The sequence below is a fragment of the Xenopus laevis genome, chromosome 5S, assembly GCF_017654675.1.
Source record: "Xenopus laevis strain J_2021 chromosome 5S, Xenopus_laevis_v10.1, whole genome shotgun sequence".
NCBI lineage: Eukaryota > Metazoa > Chordata > Amphibia > Anura > Pipidae > Xenopus > Xenopus laevis.
In genome coordinates, this window is record NC_054380.1 from 62532611 (window position 1) to 62557254 (window position 24644).

General features: G+C 41.0%; 1 protein-coding gene and 1 long non-coding RNA gene across 2 annotated transcripts in view; one reads left to right on the forward strand and one right to left on the reverse strand.

The window, feature by feature from the left end:
* Positions 1 to 24644, reverse strand: part of LOC108704787 — an 88925-nt gene that overhangs the window by 60947 nt on the left and 3334 nt on the right. The gene's annotated exons all lie outside the window — the stretch shown is intronic.
* LOC121394237 lies at positions 17534 to 22444 on the forward strand. The gene is made up of 3 exons (XM_041564621.1): positions 17534 to 18248; positions 20489 to 20797; positions 21482 to 22444. Exons 1-3 carry the CDS (start codon positions 17552 to 17554, stop codon positions 22078 to 22080), a joined length of 1605 nt encoding a protein of 534 aa, XP_041420555.1. The 5' UTR covers positions 17534 to 17551; the 3' UTR covers positions 22081 to 22444.

A 24644-nucleotide genomic window follows, 5' to 3' on the forward strand; every position in this document is an offset into this window, starting at 1 on the left:
AACGTCGCGCGACGTTCGCGAACTTGCGGCGGACGCGAACAGCCGATGTTCGCGCGAACAAGTTCGCCGCAGAACAGTCCGCGACATCCCTACTGCTAGACTTAAGGGGAAACTCTGGCAAACACATGCGTGGAACAGCACATGGTTGGGCATAAGGCATTTTTTGCACAGGAAATTATATGGTAAATATAAATATTAGTACCATAAGTACCATTGCTCCTCTTGGGATTTCTCTGATAACATCAAGGTGTTTTCTTCTTTTTTTTTTAGTTTTCTGTCCAATTTACATATAGATAGTTGATGGTTCTAAGTGTACAGGGGTAACTTATGTTTTGGGTAGCTGAGGATGAGTAGAGTATAACAGTGCTTTATTAGCAGAGTCATGCAGGCATTACACAACAGTAAGCTTTCACATTCATTTTTAAGCTACCAGGAAGTATGCACAGTATAAGTATGAATACAGGGACATCTACAGGCTATTTGCATAAACAACACATATTCCCCTATAATAGGAAAGCACTTGGGCAAATGTAATGAACAACAACAATGCATCTAAAAGCAATAATATACATTATTCAAATCACATAGTCCTGGGTCGATGCAGGTAGTTTTCTGATTCTCTCAGTACTCCTTATAGCTTCACTGTGTTCAAGCCTATTGCAGTTGACATCAGGAGTAGGAAAATGTCCTTCATCAAATGGAGCTTCTCCAAAGTCATATCTAACAGGAGCAAGATGACTTGCATTCCATATGTGTTCATAAGATAGTTCATAGGTCCTCGCTGGTGTCTCACTTCAAATGGTGTATGTAAGAAAAATACCTGCGCGGCGCGGTCGGCTGCCGCGCTATCCGCGGGGATGCCCGCCTCGCTATCCGCCGGGACTCCCGCCGAATGGTCCTTAGCACCGGCGCCATGTTGTTTAGGGCACGCAATGTTATTTTAGGGCGCGTGCCTGCGCGCCTCTTAAAGGCGCAGGCACGCTGGCGTGTTGCGTCACCACGTTTTGGCGCAAAATTTGAATGCTATTTAAGGGCCATTCAGTGTACAGCCCTTTGCCCGTGATAGAACTTTGTTCTAGCCGTGCCCCTTTTGCCAGCCAGAACATCTCGCCTTGTACCTCTCGTTAAGTCCAGGTGGCACCCAAGTAAGCTGCCCGAAGCCCAACGGTGGTCACACTACTGGTGAAGCCGAGCCGAGACCAGGGTACTTGGCACTTGTTGGTATTGGGTGCCGGTCGTGACAGTGTAGTAAATTTAGATTGTCCTTGTTTCAGTATTCCTGATTTCTTAATTCTGACTAAAGAACCAGGCTGAAAGTGTACTTCTCTTTCACCACGTCAGCAATAAATGATTTTGTAAGCACAGTATTTTGTGGAAGTTTGATGTCTGCAACATGTAACTTAGTGCACATCTGTCTGCCATGTAATAATTTAGCAGGAGATGATTGAGTTGTTGCATGGCACGTTGCTCTGTAGTTATGTAGGAACTCTTTTGTAAATACTTTCCAAGATTTCCAAGTAAGATTTGCTGTCTGTAGTGCTTCTTTCAGACTTCTGTTGAATCACTTAATTTCTCCATTTGCTTATGGGTAATACACTGAAGATTTACTATGCACAATATTCCTCTCTCTCAGAAAGGATTCAAACTCATATGAGACAAACTGTGGTCCGTTGTCTGATATTAACTCCTTTGGATTACCTTCTCTGCTGAAGACTTTAGACAGAAATGTTATTACTGTAGCTGATGTTATATGAGAAACAAATACAATTTCAGGCCATTTACTGCAATAGTCTATCAAGGATATAGCAAATTTGCAGTCTCTAGGAGCATCTGTAAAAGGGCCGACAGTATCAATAGGAAGTTTTGCCCATGCTGAATCAGGAAATGGTACTGGTTTTACATATGGTCTAAACTTAACTTTGTGTACAAAGTTCTTTGTACAACCCAGTGAAGTGTGGTGACATTTTAGACACTGGCTGTGTGGCAGTGAGACCATGGTACCATGAGGAGACAGCCTCAACTCGCCTCATTAGTGAAGCACCCCTGCCGAGACTTATCATCTACATGAAATTTTAGTTGCTGATAACATGCAGTTCTGTAAACTTTGCAAACAGAATTCTTTTTTAAAAATGATAATGTGATATTTTACAACCTATACCAACTTTACAACCTCAACACATCTTTCCCAGAACATTTCACTGAGTCTGAGTAATAAAATACCCCATTGTCAAATGAAAAAAATATATAAACTGTAAATATTATGTAGGGACCTATAGGATATCCTATCCCTATAGAGTTAATCCCCTACCTTTTGTATGTAGTTCTCTTTCCCCTTGTTATTGGGCCAAGCCCTTCTAACTGGTAAAGTGTAACATCCTCACCTATTGGACAAAGAGTGTAATGACACTCCCCTGCCACACTGCTATATAGTGTTGTGCAGGGAGTGGCCTCTTCCTCTTTGGCTCCTGGTGCTGCTGCTAGGTGAATCCCCATTGAGCCTGGGATCACCATAGGCCCCAGTAAGCATTTACCCCAGAAGGACCTGACACCTTTGTTGCTAAGTCAGGGACCAGATAACCCTGTGAACAAGGAACAGCTAATATAGTAAGATCTTGTTATAGACTCTTTAGGAGAGTAAGACAGAGAGGTGTAGCAGAAAGAGCAGTTGTCGCTCCAACGAGGATTGTAGAAGGAAGTAGCTTTCCCACAAGGCCTGTTTGCCTTTAGAGCAGGGAACTCAGTTGCTAGGCATCTAGATTAGCAAAGGACTACCTGTACCCTACCTGATCGATCCCGATCCCCTCACTGGCTACGTCGGTTAAACTGGGAATTGATGTACACCTATCTGCAATATCCTATGGGAGTCGCTTCTGTCTGACTGTGATCCTTACTATGTCCAAAGTGATTCCATCTGCTGTGTCCTATACATTCTGTAAGTAAACCTGTGGTCATTTGCCTTTGGCATAATAAATCTGTGCACCTGTTTTACTATCTAAGAACCTCCTGGCGTCCATTTTTCAATTTTTACACTTATATGCCTGTGAGTTGTAGTTCTACTACATTTTAAAGGGAAAGATTCGCAATGTAACCCATGCTCACTACCTAGCTGGACAACCTTAACTCCTAACTGGCAGGATAGCCCAGAAAAGCGTTACTGGGTAGCCAGTTTGAAAGCGGTCTTTGAGTATGCCAGACATGCTGAAAGACATCTCCAAAACAAAACAAAAAATATGAGGGTTAAGCTATGTGTTTTAGAAGAGGAAGATGTGTATGTGGTAAAGCAGGATAGAGGACGAGATAGGCAGAGAGAGAAGGGGGGGGGTTCAGACCCCGTTGAGATAACAAGTGAGAAAGTGAAATACTGTAAGTGAAAGACATGGAGAATTAGTGTTTTAGTTGTCGGTAACCGGGGCATATTGCTAGGAAATGCGGAGCAAAAATAGATAAGGAGGACAACAGAAATCCTCTTCGTGAGGCATGACTAGGTGAGAGTACACCCTCCCCTGTTCATAATCTGGAGAACCATGAAAATTAAGAAATTCTTAATCTAGGATACATAGAATATAGTTTCTTATGTGAGTCGAAACCCCAACTCACCCTTGAAGTTAGGAGAAAATCCATTACCTTCCTATGTGACACCGGGGCATGTAGATTCCTTATACACCCCCCTGATGTGCCAACTATCCAAAGAACTGAGGAATTTATTTTTCTAAGAATAGCAGGGGGACAATTAGATAAAGTATACTTGTCCCCACCATTAGCCATAACTGACCCTGACATTCAACAGACTGTTCTTAATCAGTTCATTCTCTCTTCCCATTGTCCGGTCAACTTACTGGGAAAGGACATGTTGGTGAGATCAGGAAAGTGCCTTAGAACCACCCAGATGGTTAATTGCCTTTGGCAACCATCTGCTTAATAGAATAGCAGCCAACCCAAATCAAATACCAATCAAACCTCTTACGCAATCACAAAAAGATGGGGAAGCTAGAAAGCTAGAGGGAGAGATAAAGCTGCTAGTGAAGGGTATAAATCAGAAAATAGACAGTGAGAAACAACACCAAAAGGAAAAACACCTTAGAGACAATTTATCTTTCAGTGCTGAAAATAGCAGCTCTGATACTGAGGAACAAGCAGTTCCCAGCCCCTCAGCCAAGTTCTACCTCGTCTGCAAAATACAAACTAGAGAAGAGGGCGAGAAGCAGGGGCTTCTGCTTCAACACGTCACATTACACACACACAGTACATTCCATGGGCAGCATCAGAACCGCACCAATCCACACAAATTTGTACAGGAACTAATGTTTGTCCACCGTGCCCATAACCCTAATTGGACTGATGTTAGTTGTACTCAAACATGTGTGTGGTTCAGGGGATTACCAACATTTGTTAGTCAAAATGAATTGGGACACTAATCCTGCTGACCCAGCCAAAGTAGGGGTCCGCTTACGTGCTCTGGAAGGTACCAACGGCACAATTTTTCCAGAAGTTTATTGGGAAACAGTTTTCAAATTTAACCAAGATGCTCAAGAGTCTGTTGTCCAGTGTGCAACCAGATTTAAAGAGGGTCATTGCCCGTGGTGGACCTGCTGCCCTAACAGATGAGGAAAACCTGATGGGAGTTGTTGCATGGTTTAGGGCCTACAGGCAGTAAATCAGGCCATTTTCCAAGACTGACCCAGTCTCATTAGGAAATGCCAAAGCTGATGCGGCTACTAAAGCACATTCACATTCAAGCTTTAAATGCATCACCAGACACAAACTTTTTAGATCAAGGGTTACTCAAAGACATGCAAAATAATGTCAGTGAAGCAGAACGCCACAAATGGGTTTCTAAATGGGCCCAACTTAAACAGGGCATATATTATTGCCCCAAAAGGAAAATCAATCCTTCCTACTACACTATTTCGCTATGCTGCAATTTTGAGTCATGGGCAAAGCCATGTCTCAACAGGAGGGATGGTAAATAATAAACTCATTTTAGATTTTAGATCTGCATGGATTTGATCAAACTCAATAAATGGGAGAACAAGAAATATTGCCTTGTAATTATAGATGCCTTTTCCAGATCATCGAGGAAGAGGCAGACCAAAGTTTGGCGGAACACATGCAGAATGTTAAAAAAACAAGAGCTTACTCCAAATTCTCAGATACCGGATAGCTCTTTCCAATAGAACTTGTGAAGCCTGGAGACTACGTGTGGGTAAAGGTAATAAAAAGGAAGAATTGGGCGACTCCACAGTGGGAAGGGCCTTATCAGGTAAAATCGTAAACTAGTAAAAGAACTAGGGCAAGTGGCTAGGGAACCCAAATAGTCCTTTGGATACAGTCTGACTACAAAGGGGGTTCTCTCCACTAGGGAGGGGGTCGTCTCAACGTCAGTGAAGAACCATGGGACTATTTGGGAGCAGCAACAGAAGTAGGGAAAGAGTAGAACAATATGATACATGGACACCATTCTCAAGGTGGGGTTGTTAGCAATAATAATGTTTTTCATCTTATTCCCTTGGCTTTTCTTCCCCTTATATCATAATGCCACCAACCACAATAATACACCTGTTGGGGAGCATCCCTCATTCCCAAGAAATAGGACTCCCCAGAGTGTAGGTACAACAGGCAGACACGGTCGGGGACCACCTCCCAAGGATTATTCATATCCACCGTGGAGCAAACCTCTATACATTACCATTATCGAAGGAACCACTACCACAGTTGAATTTGATGCCTGTGAATTCAGTGTGATTCCTTAGAGACTGCTAGGTCCTTTGCCTGGGAAAATAAGTATATGTGCATCATTGCACACCCCAACCCCGGACTAAAGCCCTGCCCAGATTGGTCCACAGTCTGGTGGAGTACAGATCCCCAAGGGTGGGAGATAGCACCATGGGTAGGAGACTTAAAGAAATTCATGTAGCAGTGGATTTCCATAATAAAGAAAGCCCCATCTGCTTACTGCACGATCAAGTCATGTAACCCACTGCTCCTGAACCATTAAAATGCGCATCCCAGAGACCAAAAACTTTTTGGTCTCGGGATTACCATCACAGGAACAGACCCCATGGGATTAATTAATGTAACCATAGATAGGGCAAAGGCCATAAAGAGAGATTCCACAAACCCATTCCTCAAAGAAAACATCCCTATCTCTGGTTTTCTGAGTTCAGGCTCTGAATGGAGGGTGAGACTTACTTACCGTATATACTCGAGTATAAGCGGATCCGAGTATAAGCCGAGGTACCTAATTTTACCTACGAAAACTGGGAAAACTTATTGACTCTAGTATAAGCCTAGACACAACTACAGCGATCAACCGGACTTCTTTGCAAAGTTGATGGTGACAGAGAATTGCCAAATGGATTACTGTGTGAACTGTGTCCCACTGTCCCACTACCATGTGCAGAGGGTGCTGTGTGATATTGCCATCACTGTTAATCCTTCATACAACCAACAGAGGGCGCTGTGTGATATTGCAGTCACTGTTATTCTTTGATATAACCAACAGAGGGCACTGTGTGATATTGCAGTCACTGTTATTCTTTCATATAACCAACAGAGGGTGTTGTGTGATATTGCAGTCACTGTTATTCTTTGATATAACCAACAGATGGCGCTGTGTGATATTGCAGTCATTGTTATTCTTTCATATAACCAACAGAGGGCACTGTGTGATATTGCAGTCACTGTTATTCTTTCACATAACCAACAGAGGGCACTGTGTGATATTGCAGTCACTTTTATTCTTTGATATAACCAACAGATGGTGCTGTGTGATATTGCAGTCACTGTTATTCTTTGATATAACCAACAGAGGGCACTGTGTGATATTGCAGTCACTGTTATTCTTTCATATAACCAACAGAGGGTGCTGTGTGATATTGCAGTCACTGTTATTCTTTGATATAACCAACAGATGGCGCTGTGTGATATTGCAGTCATTGTTATTCTTTCATATAACCAACAGAGGGCACTGTGTGATATTGCAGTCACTGTTATTCTTTCATATAACCAACAGAGGGCACTGTGTGATATTGCAGTCACTTTTATTCTTTGATATAACCAACAGATGGTGCTGTGTGATATTGCAGTCACTGATATTCTTTCATATAACCAACAGAGGGCACTGTGTGATATTGCAGTCACTGTTATTCTTTCATATAACCAACAGAGGGTGCTGTGTGATATTGCAGTCACTGTTATTCTTTGATATAACCAACAGATGGCGCTGTGTGATATTGCAGTCATTGTTATTCTTTCATATAACCAACAGAGGGCACTGTGTGATATTGCAGTCACTGTTATTCTTTCATATAACCAACAGAGGGCACTGTGTGATATTGCAGTCACTTTTATTCTTTGATATAACCAACAGATGGTGCTGTGTGATATTGCAGTCACTGTTATTCTTTCATATAACCAACAGAGGGCGCACTGTTATTCTTTGATATAACCAACAGAGAGTGCTGTGTGATATTGCAGTCACTGTTATTCTTTCATATAACCAACAGATGGCGCTGTATGATATTGCAGTCACTGTTATTCTTTCATATAACCAACAGAGGGCGCACTGTTATTCTTTGATTTAACCAACAGAGGGTGCTGTGTGATATTGCAGTCTCTCCCCAAGTGAACTACTGGTGTAGGAATTATTAAAAGTGACTGCAATCTCAGCTACTGCCCGCTCACCCTAGTATAAGCCGAGGTAGACTTTTTCAGCATATTTTGGATGCTGAAAAACTCGGCTTATACTCGAGTATATACGGTACTTACGCAATCTCACCCTTGAAAAAACTTTTGGAATAGAGACAGGTGTCCCCGAGGGGAACAAATGGTTAAAATCTGTCACATACATGGCCACCCGGGCAGGGAAAGATAACTGCTTTGCTTGCACAAAAGCACGGCCAGCCCTTGGTACGGTGCCATTCCCACTAAACCCTGATAATGACTTACAAGGGTTGCAGTGTGTGCTTAAGCAAAAGCAACCCGCAAACTGTACCACCCTGTCCTTTCTCTGCCCTGCTAGATTTGCCACCTTCCATTACAGTATATGCAGGTAACCACTACTGTTTTCATAGTCAAGGGCGTAGTCAGAAATTACTGGCACTGCCAGCCTCCTTTTGTACCCGAAATATAGTTCTGACACAGAACAACACCACATTTAAAAACGATGGTTCCAGGACCACCGTAGTGTGCGGGTAGATATATGGTGGTTATGTGGAGACATGAAATTACGCCCCTTACTTCCAAGTCTCTGGAGTGGGAGCTGCTGTTTAGTACAACTGATATTGCCTTTCTATGCTTTTCCCATAACCTCTTCCACAGGTACCAAGATTGGAAATGATTCACCGCTCCAAAAGAGAAGTCCAACCTAAAGGGTCTTTCGACAATCATGTATACATTGATGATATAGGAGTACCCCGAGGAGTCCCAGATGAATATAAGGCCAGAAATCAAATCACCACTGGCTTTGAATCCTTCCTCGCCTGGTGGGCAACTATAAACAAGAATGTCGATTGGATCAACTACATCTACTACAACTAACAGAGATTTGTCAACTTAACCCGTGATGGATTCAAAGGTTTAGCAAGTCAACTAGAAGCCACCTCCCTGGTTGCCTGGCAAAATCATATAGCCTTGGACATGCTTCTTGCCGAGAGAGGTGGCGAGTTGCACCTTCATCCCAAATAACACGGCTCCTGATGGGAGTATCACTAAAGCCTTGGAAGGACTGACTATGTTATCTAATGAACTGGTGGAAAACTCTGGGATATCCAACCCTATCACCGAATTTCTTCAGACGTGGTTCAGGAAATGGAGCGGACTTGTATCCAGCGTGTTAATTTCAACTGCCATACTTGCAGCTATTTTGGTAACCTGTGGGTGCTGTTGCATCCCTTGTATTCGTGGCTTATTGCAACGTCTTATTGATACTACCTTTACTAAAACCATGTCTCCTGCAGCCTCACTCCGCTCTTATGACTATGTGGATAATTATGACACAGATATATGATGCGAAGGATGAAAAGCTATGCTAGTCCTAATCACTGGTGTTTTTCACACATAATGCATTCAGAAGTATAAAAAGGGTGGAAATGTAAGGAAATTCTTGAGTTAATACTTGAAACGCATGATATGTGAAATGTAGCTTCTTTTATCAATAACATGTCATTGTGATAATTGTAGCTTCTTTTACAATAATAAGTCTTTGTGAGAATTTGAAACAGTGCATTTGTACGCAGCTAACTGTCCCCTGAATAAATGACATTAATGTGGGGCCAGATCAGCTGCAGAAAGATTGTAACATTTTACAGTATCTATAAAAAGCCAGCTACTTTCTGTATTAGCTGGTCAACTTGCAGCTTACTTCTGTATTGCTTGTCCCCTCGCAGCGAGAATAAAACTTATCACATTCCTCTGAACCCTGAATGATCATTGGCAGATTTTTGTAACAGGAATATAATGACATGTATATTTATTAAGCAGCATTTAAAAGACTTCCCATGTTTATTCTGTGTTTAACCCTGTGAAAAGCATTTCCCACTTAATATGTTGCAGAGATGCCCTTATACTGTCAAAGTTTGCACCAGTGCCAGCTATGGTTATTTCTTTAGTGCATGGCTTTAATTTCAATCTTTACATAAAAAACACTCCTCCACCCTTTTTAATCCCTCTGTCCCACTTAAAAAGGGTGTAACCATTTCAATTCACAATCCAGTCATATGTTTCATCCCACCAGGTCTCAGTGATACCAATTATATCATCATTTTTAGAGCATGCAATTAATTGTAGGTCTCCCAATTAACCTGACAAACTCCGTGCATTTGCCAGCATACAGTGGAGGTTACTACTTTTACTTTTGAAATTTGCATTACTTAGTGGAGAATTATATGTTAAGTTAGTATTATTCGGTTTTCCTGGTAAAAGAGGGACCTCCTTAGCTGGTAAAGTGTATGCCCCCTCACTTACATAGTTACATAGTTAAATTGGGTTGAAAAAAGAACAAGTCCATCAAGTTCAACCCCTCCAAATGAAAACCCAGCATCCATACACACACCCCTCCCTACTTTTAATTAAATTCTATATACCCATACCTATACTAACTATATAGAGCTTAGTATCACAATAGCCTTTGATATTATGTCTGTCCAAAAAATCATCCAAGCCATTCCTAAAGGCATTAACTGAATCAGCCATCACAACATCACCTGGCAGTGCATTCCACAACCTCACTGACCTGACTATGAAGAACCCCCTACGTTGCTTCAAATTAAAGTTCTTTTCTTCTAGTCTAAAGGGGTGGCCTCTGGTACGGTGATCCACTTTATGGGTAAAAAGGTCCCCTGCTATTTGTCTATAATGTCCTCTAATGTACTTGTAAGTGTAATCATGTCCCCTCGCAAGCGCCTTTTTTCCCAGAGAAAACAACCCCAACCTTGACAGTCTAACCTCATAATTTAAGTCTTCCGTCCCTCTAACCAATTTAGTTGCACGTCTCTGCACTCTCTCCAGCTCATTTATATCCCTCTTAAGGACTGGAGTCCAAAACTGCACTGCATACTCCAGATGAGGCCTTACCAGGGACCTATAAAGAGGCATAATTATGTTTTCATCCCTTGAGTTAATGCCATTTTTTATGCAAGACAGAACTTTAATTGCTTTAGTAGCCACAGAATGACACTGCCCAGAATTAGACGACGTGTTATTTACAAAGACCCCTAGATCCTTCTCATTTAAGGAAACTCACAACACACTGCCATTTAGTGTATAACTTGCATTTATATTATTTTTGCCAAAGTGCATAACCTTGCATTTATCAACATTGAACCTCATTTTCCAGTTTGCTGCCCAGTTTTCCAGTTTAGACAAATCACTCTGCAAAGTGGCAGCATCCTGCATGGAACCTATAGTTCTGCACAATTTAGTATCATCTGCAAAAATAGAAACAATACTTTCAATGCCCACCTCCAGGTCATTAATAAACAAGTTGAAAAGCATGGGACCTAGTACAGAGCCCTGCGGTACTCCACTAACAACACTGGTCCAATTAGAAAATGTTCCATTTACCACCACTCTTTGTAGTCTATCTTTTAGCTAGTTCTCTATCCAGGTACAAATACTATGTTCCAGGCCAACATTCCTTAATTTAACCAGTAACCTTTTGTGTGGCACTGTATCAAATGCTTTAGCAAAGTCTAAGTAAATCACATCCACTGCCATCCCAGAATCGAAGTCTCTACTTACATTCTCATAAAAAGAAAATAAGTTAGTCTGCCAAGATCTATTATACATAAAACCATGCTGGCACAAACTCATAGTATTATGATTTGCTATGAAGTCCAGCATCTTATCCTTTATTAACCCTTCGAAAAGCTTTCCTACCACTGACGTCAGACTAACTGGCCTATAGTTTTGAGGCTGAGAACGGGATCCTTTTTTGAATAGAGGCACCACATTAGCAATTCGCCAGTCTCTCTGCACTATGCCAGATCTCAATGAATCCTGAAAAATTAAGTAGAGAGCTAAGCTCTCTAATTACCCGGGGATGAATACCATCTGGCCCTGGACCTTTGTTAATCTTAACATGTTCTAGTCTCTTTTGAATTTCTTCATGTGTGAACCATGCATCATTAGTTGTATTACTAGAATTGCAACTGTTAAGAAGGAAACCCTCACTTACTGGTTCCTCATTTGTGTAGACAGATGAAAAATATGAGTTCAGAATCTGCGCTTTTATTTTGTTTTCATCAACCAGCTGACCCCCCTCTGATAGTAAGGGTCTCACCCCTTCCTGCTTAATTTTTTTACTTTTAATATATTTAAAAAATTATGAATTTTTTTGCTGCAATATCTTTTTCTATATCAATTTTTGCTTGCCTTATAGCTTCTTTGTATGATTTATTGGCCTCCTTGTACCTTATAAATGTTTCGGCTGTACCAGCTAACTTGAAAGCCTTAAAAGCACGTCTTTTCTTACCCACCTCAACACCAACGCTTCTGTTGAACCAAAAAGGTTTTGCTTTGCAACGACGTTCCTTGCTTACAAGTGGAATATACTGACAAGTATATTTATTAAGCAGCATTTTAAAGACTTCCCATTTTTGTTCTGTGTTTAAACCTGTGAAAAGCATTTCCCACTTAATATGTTGCAGAGACGTCTGAAATTTAGTGTTTTAGTTAGTCCCTTATTGAATTGCTTCTGCAACAGAATCTCAAAGGAGACCATGTTATGATCACTATTCCCTAAATGCTCACCCACACAAATGTTAGAGATGAGGTCAGTATTGTTAGTTATTACAAGGTCCAAAAGAGAGTTATTCCTAGTAGGTTCTTGAACGAGCTGGTATAAAAAGTTGTCATTCAGCATATTTACAAACCTACTAGCAACCCCATTACCCCAGTCAATGTCTGGATAATTGAAGTGACCCATAGCAACAACTTGACCCAGCTGTGAAGCCGCTTGTATCTGCAAGAGTAGCTGGGCTTCATACTCGACACTTATACGAGGTGGTTTATAGCATACACCAATGATAATTCTTTTTGTTAACTTTTGCCCAGTCAAAATCTCTACCCAGAGTGATTCTACACCCTCACCAGTGCCAGCTATTGTTATTTCTTTAGCGCATGGCTTTAATTCAGACTTTACATACAAACACACTCCTCCACCCACTTCTCCCCCATGACCCCTTACTAATCCCACTGCCCTGTCTACCCTAGCTTCCCCATAATTCTTTTTCTCACCCCCCCTTGCCTAGTTTAAACACTCCTCCAACCTCTTAGCCATTCTTTCCCCTAGCACCGTGGACCCCCTTCCATTGAGGTGCAAACCGTCACGACTGTATAGGTTGTACCCCAAGGAAAAATCAGCCCAGTACTCTAGGAACCCAAACTCTTCCTTCCTACACCTACAATTCATCCGACCCTCAACTTCAACAAGGGCCCCAGCCCCAGCCCCAGAGCATGATGGAACCTCCACCAGATTTGACAGTAGGTAGTAGGTGTCTTTTCTTGGAATGCGGTGTTCTTTTTCCGACATGCAAAACGCTTTTTGTTGTGACCAAATAAAAATTTTTTGTCTGATCAGTCCAAAGCACTTTGTTCCAAAATGACTGTGGCTTGTCTTAATAAGCTTTTGCATACAACAAGCAAGGTGGTGTGAGTGCAGAAATGGCTCCTTTCTCATCACCGTGCCATACAGATGTTCTTTGTACAAATTGCACTGAATTGAGGAACGATGTACAGATACACCATTTGCAGCAAAATGTTCTTGCAGGTCTTTGGAGGTGATCTTTGGGTTGTCTGCAACCATTCTCACAATCATCCACATATGCCACTCCTGTATTTTTCTTGGTCTGCCAGACCTGGGTCTTACAGCAACTGTGCCTGTGGCCTTTTTCTCTCTTTTCCTGATTACATTCCTTACAGTTGAAACTGAAAGTTTAAACCTCCGAGATAGCTTTTGTAGCCTTCCCCTAAACCATGATACTGAACAATCTTCGTTTTCAGATCTTTTGAGAGTTGCTTTGAGGATCCCATTCTGTCACTCTTTAGAGGAGAGTCAAACAGAATCAAAACTTGCAATTGGCCACCTTAAATACCTTTTCTGATGATTGAACACACCTGCCTACGAAGTTCAAGACTTAACAAGCTAATCCAACCAATTTGGTGTTGCCAGTAATCAGTATTGAGCAGTTACATGCATTCAAATTATCAAATTGTTCAGAAAACAACCCCAGTATTTAGATGTTACTGGAAAATGAAAGACATACCACTGGTATCTTTTTTTGTTGAAAGTGGAGTAAATTTTTGTGCAGGCTGAGAGGGGTTCCAAAATGTTTTTATATGACTTATATATATATATATATATATATATATATATATATATATATATATATATATATATATATATATATATATATATATATATATATATATATATATATATATATATATATAATGATTTATTTATATATATCTGTATACATATATACAGGGGGTATTGATCGTTCTCTCTACATGATCAATGCCCCCTGTACACAGAGACTTGTAGTGCACAGTGCAAGATTATGCACATACCATTATTTGTATTATTCATCAGCTTTGATTTCAAGTTGATACAATGTGTAGACAGTGCTCCCAAACAAATATGATTTTCAATTGAGTACTACTTCTGAGCAGTTTGGCAAATGGTATATATCACTTTTACTTGCACAAACAAAAATCAAACAATAATCAAATTTACATCTTACAGAAAGTTTTCTATATAGTTTTCAATATATATTTCTCATTATTTATTAATATAGTTGTCCAACATGGTCTGTGATAATATTTTTAGTGGAATAACATAAATATGGATGTTTATGGTAATCCATTTGTTTCATTTGAAGGGGGCTATATAAGGAGGTTTAAAACTGCCCCTTTAAAAATGATGTATGCAGTATAGTTTCATGTTGGGAGGTTTTGGATCTTTATGCATAAAATGTGCTGGTTCTTAGCTTAGCTGGAAGATGTAAACATATGAACTAGTCAGGAGTCTTCTTTTCTTTTAATGTGACAAAAGCCCTGCTAATACTCATTAAATTAAGCGTGAATCTGAAGCATTTAACTTAATATGAAACACATTCAGAGCACTGGCAGATGTAAGAGAGCAAAGGCCCAGGCCTGTAGCAGGTCAGAAAAAATTTACTAGGTGGAGTTTGAGATTCTCACTGGCAAACATTCACCTGCTCCCTAAGCTCACCTTCTTTATCACCTGTCACCTTCTTTATTTCTGTCTGTAATTATTTTACCTTCATATAGTATTAGTGATAGATGCATGAAGCTGTAAAAGATCACACTCTCCTACTCATTGCGTCTTGATCTGTTAGCTCACTGGTACTGTCAATAATTAAAAAAAATTTTTTTTAAGAGATTGAATATCTTTTTATGGCTACTGACAATTCCTTTAGTTAGGAATAATATTACTACTACTATATTCAACAATTATATATAATGTACATAATACACCACATATAAGTTAAACTGTCACACTAATGGGTCATGTATTTAGCTCACCAAAACGCTTCAGTCACATTTACAAAATGAAACCAGAGCTGCACTGTATATTTTATGTGCCAGGCAGTGTCGGACTGAGACACCAGGAGCCCACCACCAGGAGGCCCAGTCTCGGTACTAGGGATGCACCAAATCCAGGATTCAGTTCGGGATTCGGCCTTTTTCAGCAGGATTCGAATTTGGCCGAATCCTTCTGCCTGGCCGAACCGAATCCTAATCCTAATTTGCATATGCAAATTAGGGGCAGGGAGGGAAATCACAAAACAAGGAAGTAAAAAATGTTTTCCCCTTCCCACCCCTAATTTGCATATGCAAATTAGGATTCGGTTCGGTATTCGCCCGAATCTTTCAAGAAGGTTTCGGGGGTTCGGCCGAATCCAAAAAAGTGGATTCGATGCATCCCTACTCGGTACTATTATTCTGCCTCCCCTCACTCAACCTGTATTCTCCTAGTCTCTTTTCTTTACACACTATAATCTATTATTCAGTCTATTTAGCCTCTTTGTTCTCATAGAATTAAGGAATGACCAGGAAACAGGCTAAATGTTTAGCAGTATAAGGGCCCACTAACACCTGGGCCCACTGGGAGTTTTACTGTTATCCCTGTGGGCCAGTCCGACACTGGTGCCAGGCAAGAAAGTTTTAACAGAGCCTAAGCTCTGCAAGGAACAAAATGTTGATGCTAAACTACAGTCCAAAACTAATAGCATGTTGCCCAGAGGATGTTAAGATAGCCATGTGATTTTTCTATTTAGAGAACTACAGTATGTATTTGGAAGCAATAGCAGAGTGTAGGACAGAAATGTTTTAATGTACAAATCATTGATTATGAGCCTTTCTTAGGGTACCTGTGACTACGTATCGGTGGATACGAAACACAACAGGGAACGGATGCTTTTAATATGTTGGAAATAAACATTTTACTTCTTTTAATTCAACGGGCGAATGGAGTGCTTGTCAAATTGTTTCTACTTTGTTAGGGTATGTTTTATTGGGAATCTTCAGAGAATATCGACATACTTTATCTGTCTATAGAGCAAAAAAAGCAAATAGTTACTTACTTAAGTGACTGCACCTTGAAGTGTCTGGTTGCCTGACATCTACAGTGGTTATATGAAAAGCTTCATAACCATTTTGGAAAGGCTGATAGTCGATAGCAGAAATTACTGTGTGGCACTAGCCTATGAAATTATTTCTGTTTCTTTAATGACATTACTTGCAGTATTTGCATATTGAAAACCTGAGCAAACTATGTTTTAAACAAGTTAAGAGAAAGCTTAAGTGACTGTGGGCCATCACTTCAATAGGAACGTTTGTACATGTACAGTATGAGATCAGTTATCAGGAAACCTGTTTTCCATAAAGTTCCCAATTATGGAAAGGTGTGATGTTCATGCAAATGGCCTGTAGATGTCACTGTGCTCATACATATACTGTGTATACTTCCTGGTAGTTTAACCCTTTCCCTGCCAGCCATTTTGTCCTAGATGCGAACATCTACTGCCAAGCAGTTTTTAGATATTTTGCACTCTTTCACTTTAAGGGCCTTTCCTGGGGTGGTCTTTTAGTTTACCCAGGAAAACAATATATTGTTTTTTTCAGGACAACCTAAACTTTCACAATATGCAAGAATTTTGGTGTAATTCTACTTCTGTAAAAAAATATAGGCTTCTAAGTGTCTAATAAAATGAAAAAAATCATGTTTCACGAAGAACAATCACATATATCAGAAACATCATTTATTTTATGTACTATATGTACGAGAACACAGCCGATTTAGAAAGGTCTATGTCTCCTGAACGCGACAATACCAAATATATATAGTTTTATGGAGATTTCTCACTTGTATAGCTCAAAATCTACAAGCAGTACACAACCAAATTTCCAAAGCAACGCTTCCCAAACGGCATACTTTTGATTTCAAGGCCAAACATTCCGCTATCCATTATTGCATTGTGTAAAGATTTAACTTTTTTGAAAAGACTATATCTTGCTAGGGCTTGCATATTTGATATAATAGTACTGGACGTCTCATGGATGACTTGGCCAACTGCACAATTGAATGCTTTTAGAAAGTTGAACTGACTATAATAGCAAAGATGAACTCAAGGGATAAAGTGACATATCACAGCTGCACAAAAAAAACATTGTAAAACGCCTTTTTCTGGTTTCCATGTTAACTCTGCTGTGCTTAAAGGAACAATAACACCAAAAAATTAAAGTGTTTTAAAGTAATGAATGGGGAGAGACTTAACCTCCCCTACCATGGGAGTGCGGCAGCTCCCCCCCTTTTTTCTGTATCGTTTTTTACTTACCTCGTGTATTTTCTTCTGTTTCAAACTTACCTGACTTCCGATTGGTCAATTTTCAATCCCAGGCTTCTGATTGGTCGATTTAAAAAAAGGGGCGTGGCTTCGCGTGAAAAGCCGCGAAAGCCGGCTATAAAAGGACAAGCCGGCGAACGCTCTTCATTGGCAGCCGACGCGAGAGGATCGTCTGGAAAATGGCTGAAGAGAATCCCGACGGCAGACTTCGCGACATCCTTCGTTGGATCCAGGCGGAGGCGGGACATGAAGACATCCAGACGCTCCTTCAGCAGTGCCAGCTTGCATCATCGTCGACGACAGCGGTGACATCACTTCCGACTGCAGAGCCTCCAGGATCGCCGTCAGAGGAAGCTGCGTCATCTTCAGGAGCTGACGTCGCCATCCAGCGCACCCCAGCTTCGCGCGGACCAGGAAAGAAGCGGATCGTCGCCGTCAAGAGGAACACCAGAGGGAAACAAGCGGCGAAGAAAAGAACCCAGGTGACGTCAGCGGTCTCCGCCAAGAAGAGGATCGTCGCTGACCCGCCACAAACAGGAGTTTGGCCGTCGGCTTCCCCCCCTTCATCGCGAGTGAGTTCCGCCGCTGTTGCAAGTGGTGGGCCGCTCCAGCAAAAGCGCTGTAACGCTTTAGGGCCCTTTCCTTCCACAGGGTCCGGGGGAGGTCCGGCAGCCGGCAGCTCCTATGTGGGGCACCAGGTCGGCAGGGGACCCCAAAGCCGCCCAGAACCGGGGCCCTCCAGCTGTAACACTATAGGGCACCCGGTTCTGCCACCTGCCAGCGTGGGTCATGCATTGCCATCATCTGCCATTCACAGCGCACCCCAGCCTGCTGGTTTTACCCCTCAGGAGGAGAGTCAACCCATCCAAGTGATTGGTAACTATTCTGCCAATGATGTCATAAAATCTTTGTTAGCTTTGTTAACCCCTGGTGCGGCGTCAACGCATATAAGCACAGGGGCTGTGTCTTCTCAAGTAGCTGAAACTGCTTTTAGAGATTCAATACTCTGTGATGCTACACCTTTGGGTTTGCACTTGCCACAGGCCATAAAGGAAAAAATCACAAAAGGAGAGTATATTGACATGCTCTCACTGTTGCCATCATCAAAAGATTTTTTAAGCAAGCAAGTTAAGCAGTCAGACCCTGAAATGGACAGACGTCGGCCTGTGGCAAGGACATTCACTAATTGGTTACAGGCATTTTGTATTTATTCAAATGTATTGTGTGAGAAACACCCACAATTAGGTCCAGGCCTATTTAAACATATTGACATTATTCTTGAAGCATATAAAGCCTATGGGGGTATTTCCTGGTTTTTGTATGATGATAGATTCAGACAGAAGATGTCCATTCAGAAGTCAATATCTTGGGGTTCCAAGGATATTGACCTTTGGATGGGAATGCTTATTCCCAAACAACCATCAGTTCCATTACCTGGGAACAAAACTCCTGTGAAATATAATGCTTGCTGGGCATTCAATGAGTCAACTTGCCGCTTCCAAGCAAGCTGTAGATATAAACATGAATGTGCTCATTGTGCTGGCAACCATCCTGCCTTTCGTTGTATCAAACGATTTGTCACAAAACCCAGTGGTAGGGACTCCAGTAAGTCGGATAACCCCGGTGAAGTTACCAGAAATGCGCCACTACCTAGAGCTATATCCAAAGCGCCAGATGGCGTGCCTCTTAGAGAGGGGTTTTGAAGTTGGCTTTTGGATACCATCAGCAGATCCTGTAACCCTCATATCATTTCCAAAGAATTTAAAATCAATAGATCTAAACCCAAAGGTAGTTAAAGAAAAAATTGAGAAGGAACTTAAATTGGGCAGAATTGATGGCCCCTTCGATGATCCTCCATTCGAGGATTTCAGAGTTTCACCGTTAGGACTTGTACCCAAGAAGGAGCCAGGAAGCTATCGCTTGATTCACCATTTATCATATCCTTTGGGGGCATCTGTCAATGATGGAATTGGTCCGGAGTTATCTTCAGTTTCATATACGACTTTCGACCAGGCAATATCGATAATTCAAGAATTTGGTCAAGGTTCATTATTGGCTAAAAGTGACATCCAATCTGCTTTCAGGCTACTGCCCATACACCCTGACTGTTATAAGCTTTTAGGCTTTCATTATGAAGGCAGTTTCTATTTTGACAGATGCCTCCCAATGGGCTGTTCCCTTTCGTGCTTTTATTTTGAAGCCTTTGCATCCTTTTTGCAATGGGTAGTTCAATGGGAAACTGGTTCTAAAGGGGTTATTCATTATTTAGATGATTTCCTATTTGTCGGTCCTGCAGGTTCTAGTTCATGTGGAATTTTGTTAAGTACTTTTACGTGGTTTGCTAGGAAATTTGCCATTCCACTAGCTCTTGAAAAAACGATACCCCCTACTACAACCTTGGAATTCCTTGGTATTCAGATAGACACTGTAAATCGTGAATTTCGTTTACCCGAAAAGAAAGTAGCTAAGCTGAGAAGCATTCTAAACTCAACTTTAAAATCCAAGAAGGTTAAATTAAAACACATACAATCCTTGATTGGACATTTGAATTTCGCTACACGGGTTATTCCGATTGGTCGGGTTTTTAACAGAAGACTCATTGCACTAACGTCGGGTCTAGATAATCCTAACTGGCACATAAGAATCCCTCAGGTAGTTAAAGATGATCTGATTGTTTGGCAGGAGTTTCTAGAGAATTTCAATGGCATTACTTATTGGCAAGGAGAATTGTTTGAGAATGCAGCGTTGAATCTGTATACAGACGCAGCTGCTTCAGCAGGGTTTGGCGCTATCTTTGGCACACATTGGATTGCGGATGCATGGCCATCTTTCTGGGTTGAACTCAAGCTTACCAAAAATCTAGTGTTACTGGAATTTTTTCCACTGTTAGTTGTTTTGGAAGTGTGGGGCCCTCAATTGGCTAACAAACGTATTGTTTGGCACTGCGATAATATGGGGGTGGTTCAAGTAGTTAATAATCTCTCTTCTAACTCCCCCCAGTACTGAGATTACTTAGACAGGCAGTATTCCGAGCTCTTAAATTTAACATTTTGATTCAAGCAAAACATATCCCTGGTTGTACCAATGTTGTGGCTGACGCATTATCTCGATTTCAGTTCAACGAGCTCTGGGAAATCGCCAATTATTTGGACAAAGAAGGAACACCATGCCCCCAACATCTGTGGAATTTAGTATTGCCAGAATTTCAAAATGGTTAAGTATGTCATTGGCAGACAAAACCTGGCATGCTTACATCGCAAGCTGGAATGAGTGGATGAAGTTCAAAACAAGTTTTCCCAAAGATCATTATCAAGGGGACAGTGACGTCTTATTGTCTTTTGTACTGGAGCAAGTTGAGGCTCAGTACTCTCTTTCAGCTATAACAAAAAAGTTAGCAGGCATATCCTTCTTTTTAAAGGTTCAAGGTGAGGCAGACATAACTAAATCCTTTTTGGTCAAACAAATCCTTCGGGGTGTTGGTAGGATTACACAATTTGTTGACATTAGGAGACCCATCACATTATCATTGTTGAAAGATTTAGTTTCGGTCCTACCTCATATATGCTATTCTCAGTTTGAAGCAATGTTATTTACTTTGTTATTTTCGGTGTCTTTCTTTGGTGCCCTTCGGGTAAGTGAGTCGGTCTCTCATAGTAAGAGATCCCCAGGGGGTATTGGGAGTGAAGACATTCATCTAGTTGAGGGCAAATTAAAAATTATATTAAAAAAATCAAAAACGGATAAAGTAGGAAGAGGGACAACCCTTTGGCTTGGTAATAGCACGGAACAGTCAATATGCCCAGTATTAGCTTTTAGCCGTTATCAGCAAGTCAGACCCTGCCTTCCTGGCCCTTTCTTTATACACAGTGATGGCTCTTTTGTTACAAGATTTCAATTTGTGAAAATTCTCAAAGGAGCTGTCAGTAAGTTAGGTATACCACCTGACCATTATAACACACATTCTTTCCGCATTGGAGCTGCCACACAAGCCTCATTGATGGGTTTAGGAGAAGAGTTCATCAAAAGGCTTGGCAGATGGAACTCCTCTAGGTATCAACTTTATGTTAGACCTACCCTTGTTTAGTAAGTCTTATCTTTTTTCGTTACAGTTTCTCCTCCTTTGGTCTGGATTATTGGACACTCTTTCGTCCACAGAGCAAGAGCTAGAGCAGAACAGCGAACCTACACAACTAATTTAGGCATTAAAGATGTTAGAATTGTTTGGATGGGCATTCGAGGCCTTAAATGGCCAGATTTATTGCCAATAATTTTGCAAATGAAATCTTGTTGGGGTTTCCCAGCAATTATTCTGATCCATCTAGCTGGAAATGACATTGGAAAGGGTAGAAACATTGATTTAATTCGTAATATAAAAAGAGACCTTGCTCAGATCAGATTTATTTTTCCCAATACTGTGATAATGTGGTCGGAAGTTGTGCCCAGACTAGTCTGGCTTCAAGATGCAGGCTTTCACCCCCTTGAGAGATGCCGTAAAAAACGTAATTTCGCTATCTCAAAATTTTCCAAGACAGTTAATATTTTGGTTTATAGGCACTACGAGTTGGAACAAGGTTTTGAAGGCCTGTATCGCGCGGACAGGGTACATTTGTCAGATATCGGTTTTGACATTCTGAACATGGGATTCCAAAGTGCAATAGAGAGAGCTTTACATGTGTGGGGAATGGCCAAGGCCAATGTAATGGTTTAATTGGCCTTGACGTGGAGGTATGCCCCTGGCTAGGTGGAAAATTGGCGGGGCTTAAGGATATTTGTTGTTAATCTTTAAGGCGGTCCGCTGCAGAGATCTGATGCAGAGGCTGGCTGGGAATATATGTATGAGCAGGTATTAGTATCATTAGCAATGGTTAATGTTATGATTGATATGATATTTAATAAACAACAGCTGCGGCCATTCTCCACCATGCATGTGTCCGTGTCTATAATTGGTTGTTATAATTGGGTTGTGTTAAGTAAGTAATGCTGTCTGCAACTCCCATGAATGGGGAGAGACTTAACCTCCCCTACCATGGGAGTGCGGCAGCTCCCCCCCTTTTTTCTGTATCGTTTTTTACTTACCTCGTGTATTTTCTTCTGTTTCAAACTTACCTGACTTCCGATTGGTCAATTTTCAATCCCAGGCTTCTGATTGGTCGATTTAAAAAAAGGGGCGTGGCTTCGCGTCAAAAACCGCGAAAGCCGGCTATAAAAGGACAAGCCGGCGAACGCTCTTCATTCTTCATCGGCAGCCGACGCGAGAGGATCGTCTGGAAAATCCCACCCACCCACCCTGTTATTGTATAACATATATGAATACATAATAAATATAAAAAAAAAAAAAAGAAATATTGTTGCAGCGGTTAATTGTTGTTTATAGAAAAGTGTCATATGGAGGTATGCCCCTGGCTAGGTGGAAAATTGGCGGGGCTTAAGGATATTTGTTGTTAATCTTTAAGGCGGTCCGCTGCAGAGATCTGATGCAGAGGCTGGCTGGGAATATATGTATGAGCAGGTATTAGTATCATTAGCAATGGTTAATGTTATGATTGATATGATATTTAATAAACAACAGCTGCGGCCATTCTCCACCATGCATGTGTCCGTGTCTATAATTGGTTGTTATAATTGGGTTGTGTTAAGTAAGTAATGCTGTCTGCAACTCCCATGAAAATATCATGTACTATTGCCCTGCACTGGTAAAACTGATCTGTTTGCTTCAGAAATACTACTATAGTTCATATAAACAAGCTGCTGGGGAGCAATTGCGGAAATTGAAAACCAGCTATAAGGCACAGGATAACTAATGGATAAAAGATAACACCATTAGACAGCCAGAGCTTATTTGCTATCTGATATGTAACCTGAGCCTTTTCTCCTTTGAATGGCTGCCCCCATTGCTACACAGCAGCTTATTTATATAAACAATAGTAGTGTTTGTTAAACATTTCCCTGCCGGCCGTTTTGTCCTAGATGCGAACATCTACTGCCAAGCAGTTTTTAGATATTTTGCACTCTTTCACTTTAAGGGCCTTTCCTGGGGTGGTCTTTTAGTTTACCCAGGAAAACAATATATTGTTTTTTTCAGGACAACCTGAACTTTCACAATATGCAAGAATTTTGGTGTAATTCTACTTCTGTAAAAAAATATAGGCTTCTAAGTGTCTAATAAAATGAAAAAAAATCATGTTTCACAAAGAACAATCACATATATCAGAAACATCATTTATTTTATGTACGAGAACACAGCCGATTTAGAAAGGTCTATGTCTCCTGAACGCGGCAATACCAAATATATATAGTTTATGGAGATTTCTCACTTGTATAGCTCAAAATCTACAAGCAGTACACAACCAAATTTCCAAAGCAACGCTCCCCAAACGGCATACTTTTGATTTCAAGGCCAAAAATTCCGCTAACAGTAGGTTTACCCTAGAAAACTACCCATTACTAGAAAGAACAGATTCTGATGAACCAAAAATGGGTAAAAATATCTTTGTACTCCAAACTACCAAGTTGCAATTGTTTCCTAAAGTTATAATGTTTTATAGAAATTGGTGAATTTTTTGAAAAATGACCTCAAAGCTTCCACTCTACAGCAACATATCTCCCACACATCATTAGGTATCAATGTAAAACACCCCAAATATGAAATCATGGGGTCCACTGAACAGTTTGATGCCCAATATGTATAGGTGTACCCAAGCACGTGGCATAGGGGGCCCCAAAAGCAAGACCCCCCGTTTGTTCTGTCATTTCAGATACTGCAAAATCAACACATTTATATCTTTTTGGGGGTGGCAAAAGTAAAAAAAGTACGTTCACCCCAGAAAACCATATATTTTCACATTCCCACAAATCCAAATTGGGTATGCATGTCTTTCCACGCCAAAGTACCAAGCTGCAAACCATTCCTAAATTTGGTGATTTTGGTGACATTTCCAAAAGTCACCTCAAAATTTCTACCCTGCAGCATCGTATTACCCACATACTTTTAGGTATCAAGACAAATCACCCCAAATATGAAAGCCTAGGGTCCTCTGAACAGTTTGATGCCCAATATGTATAGGTGTACCCAAGCATGTGGCATATAGGGGCCCCAAAAGGAAGACCCCCATATGGTCTGTCATTTCAGGTACTGCAAAATCAACACATATACATAGTTTTGGGGGGGAGCAAAGGTAGAAAAAAGTACATTCACCCCAGAAAACCATATATTTTCGGAAAGAACACATTCCCGCGAATCCAAATTGGGTATGCATGTCTTTGTACTCCAAA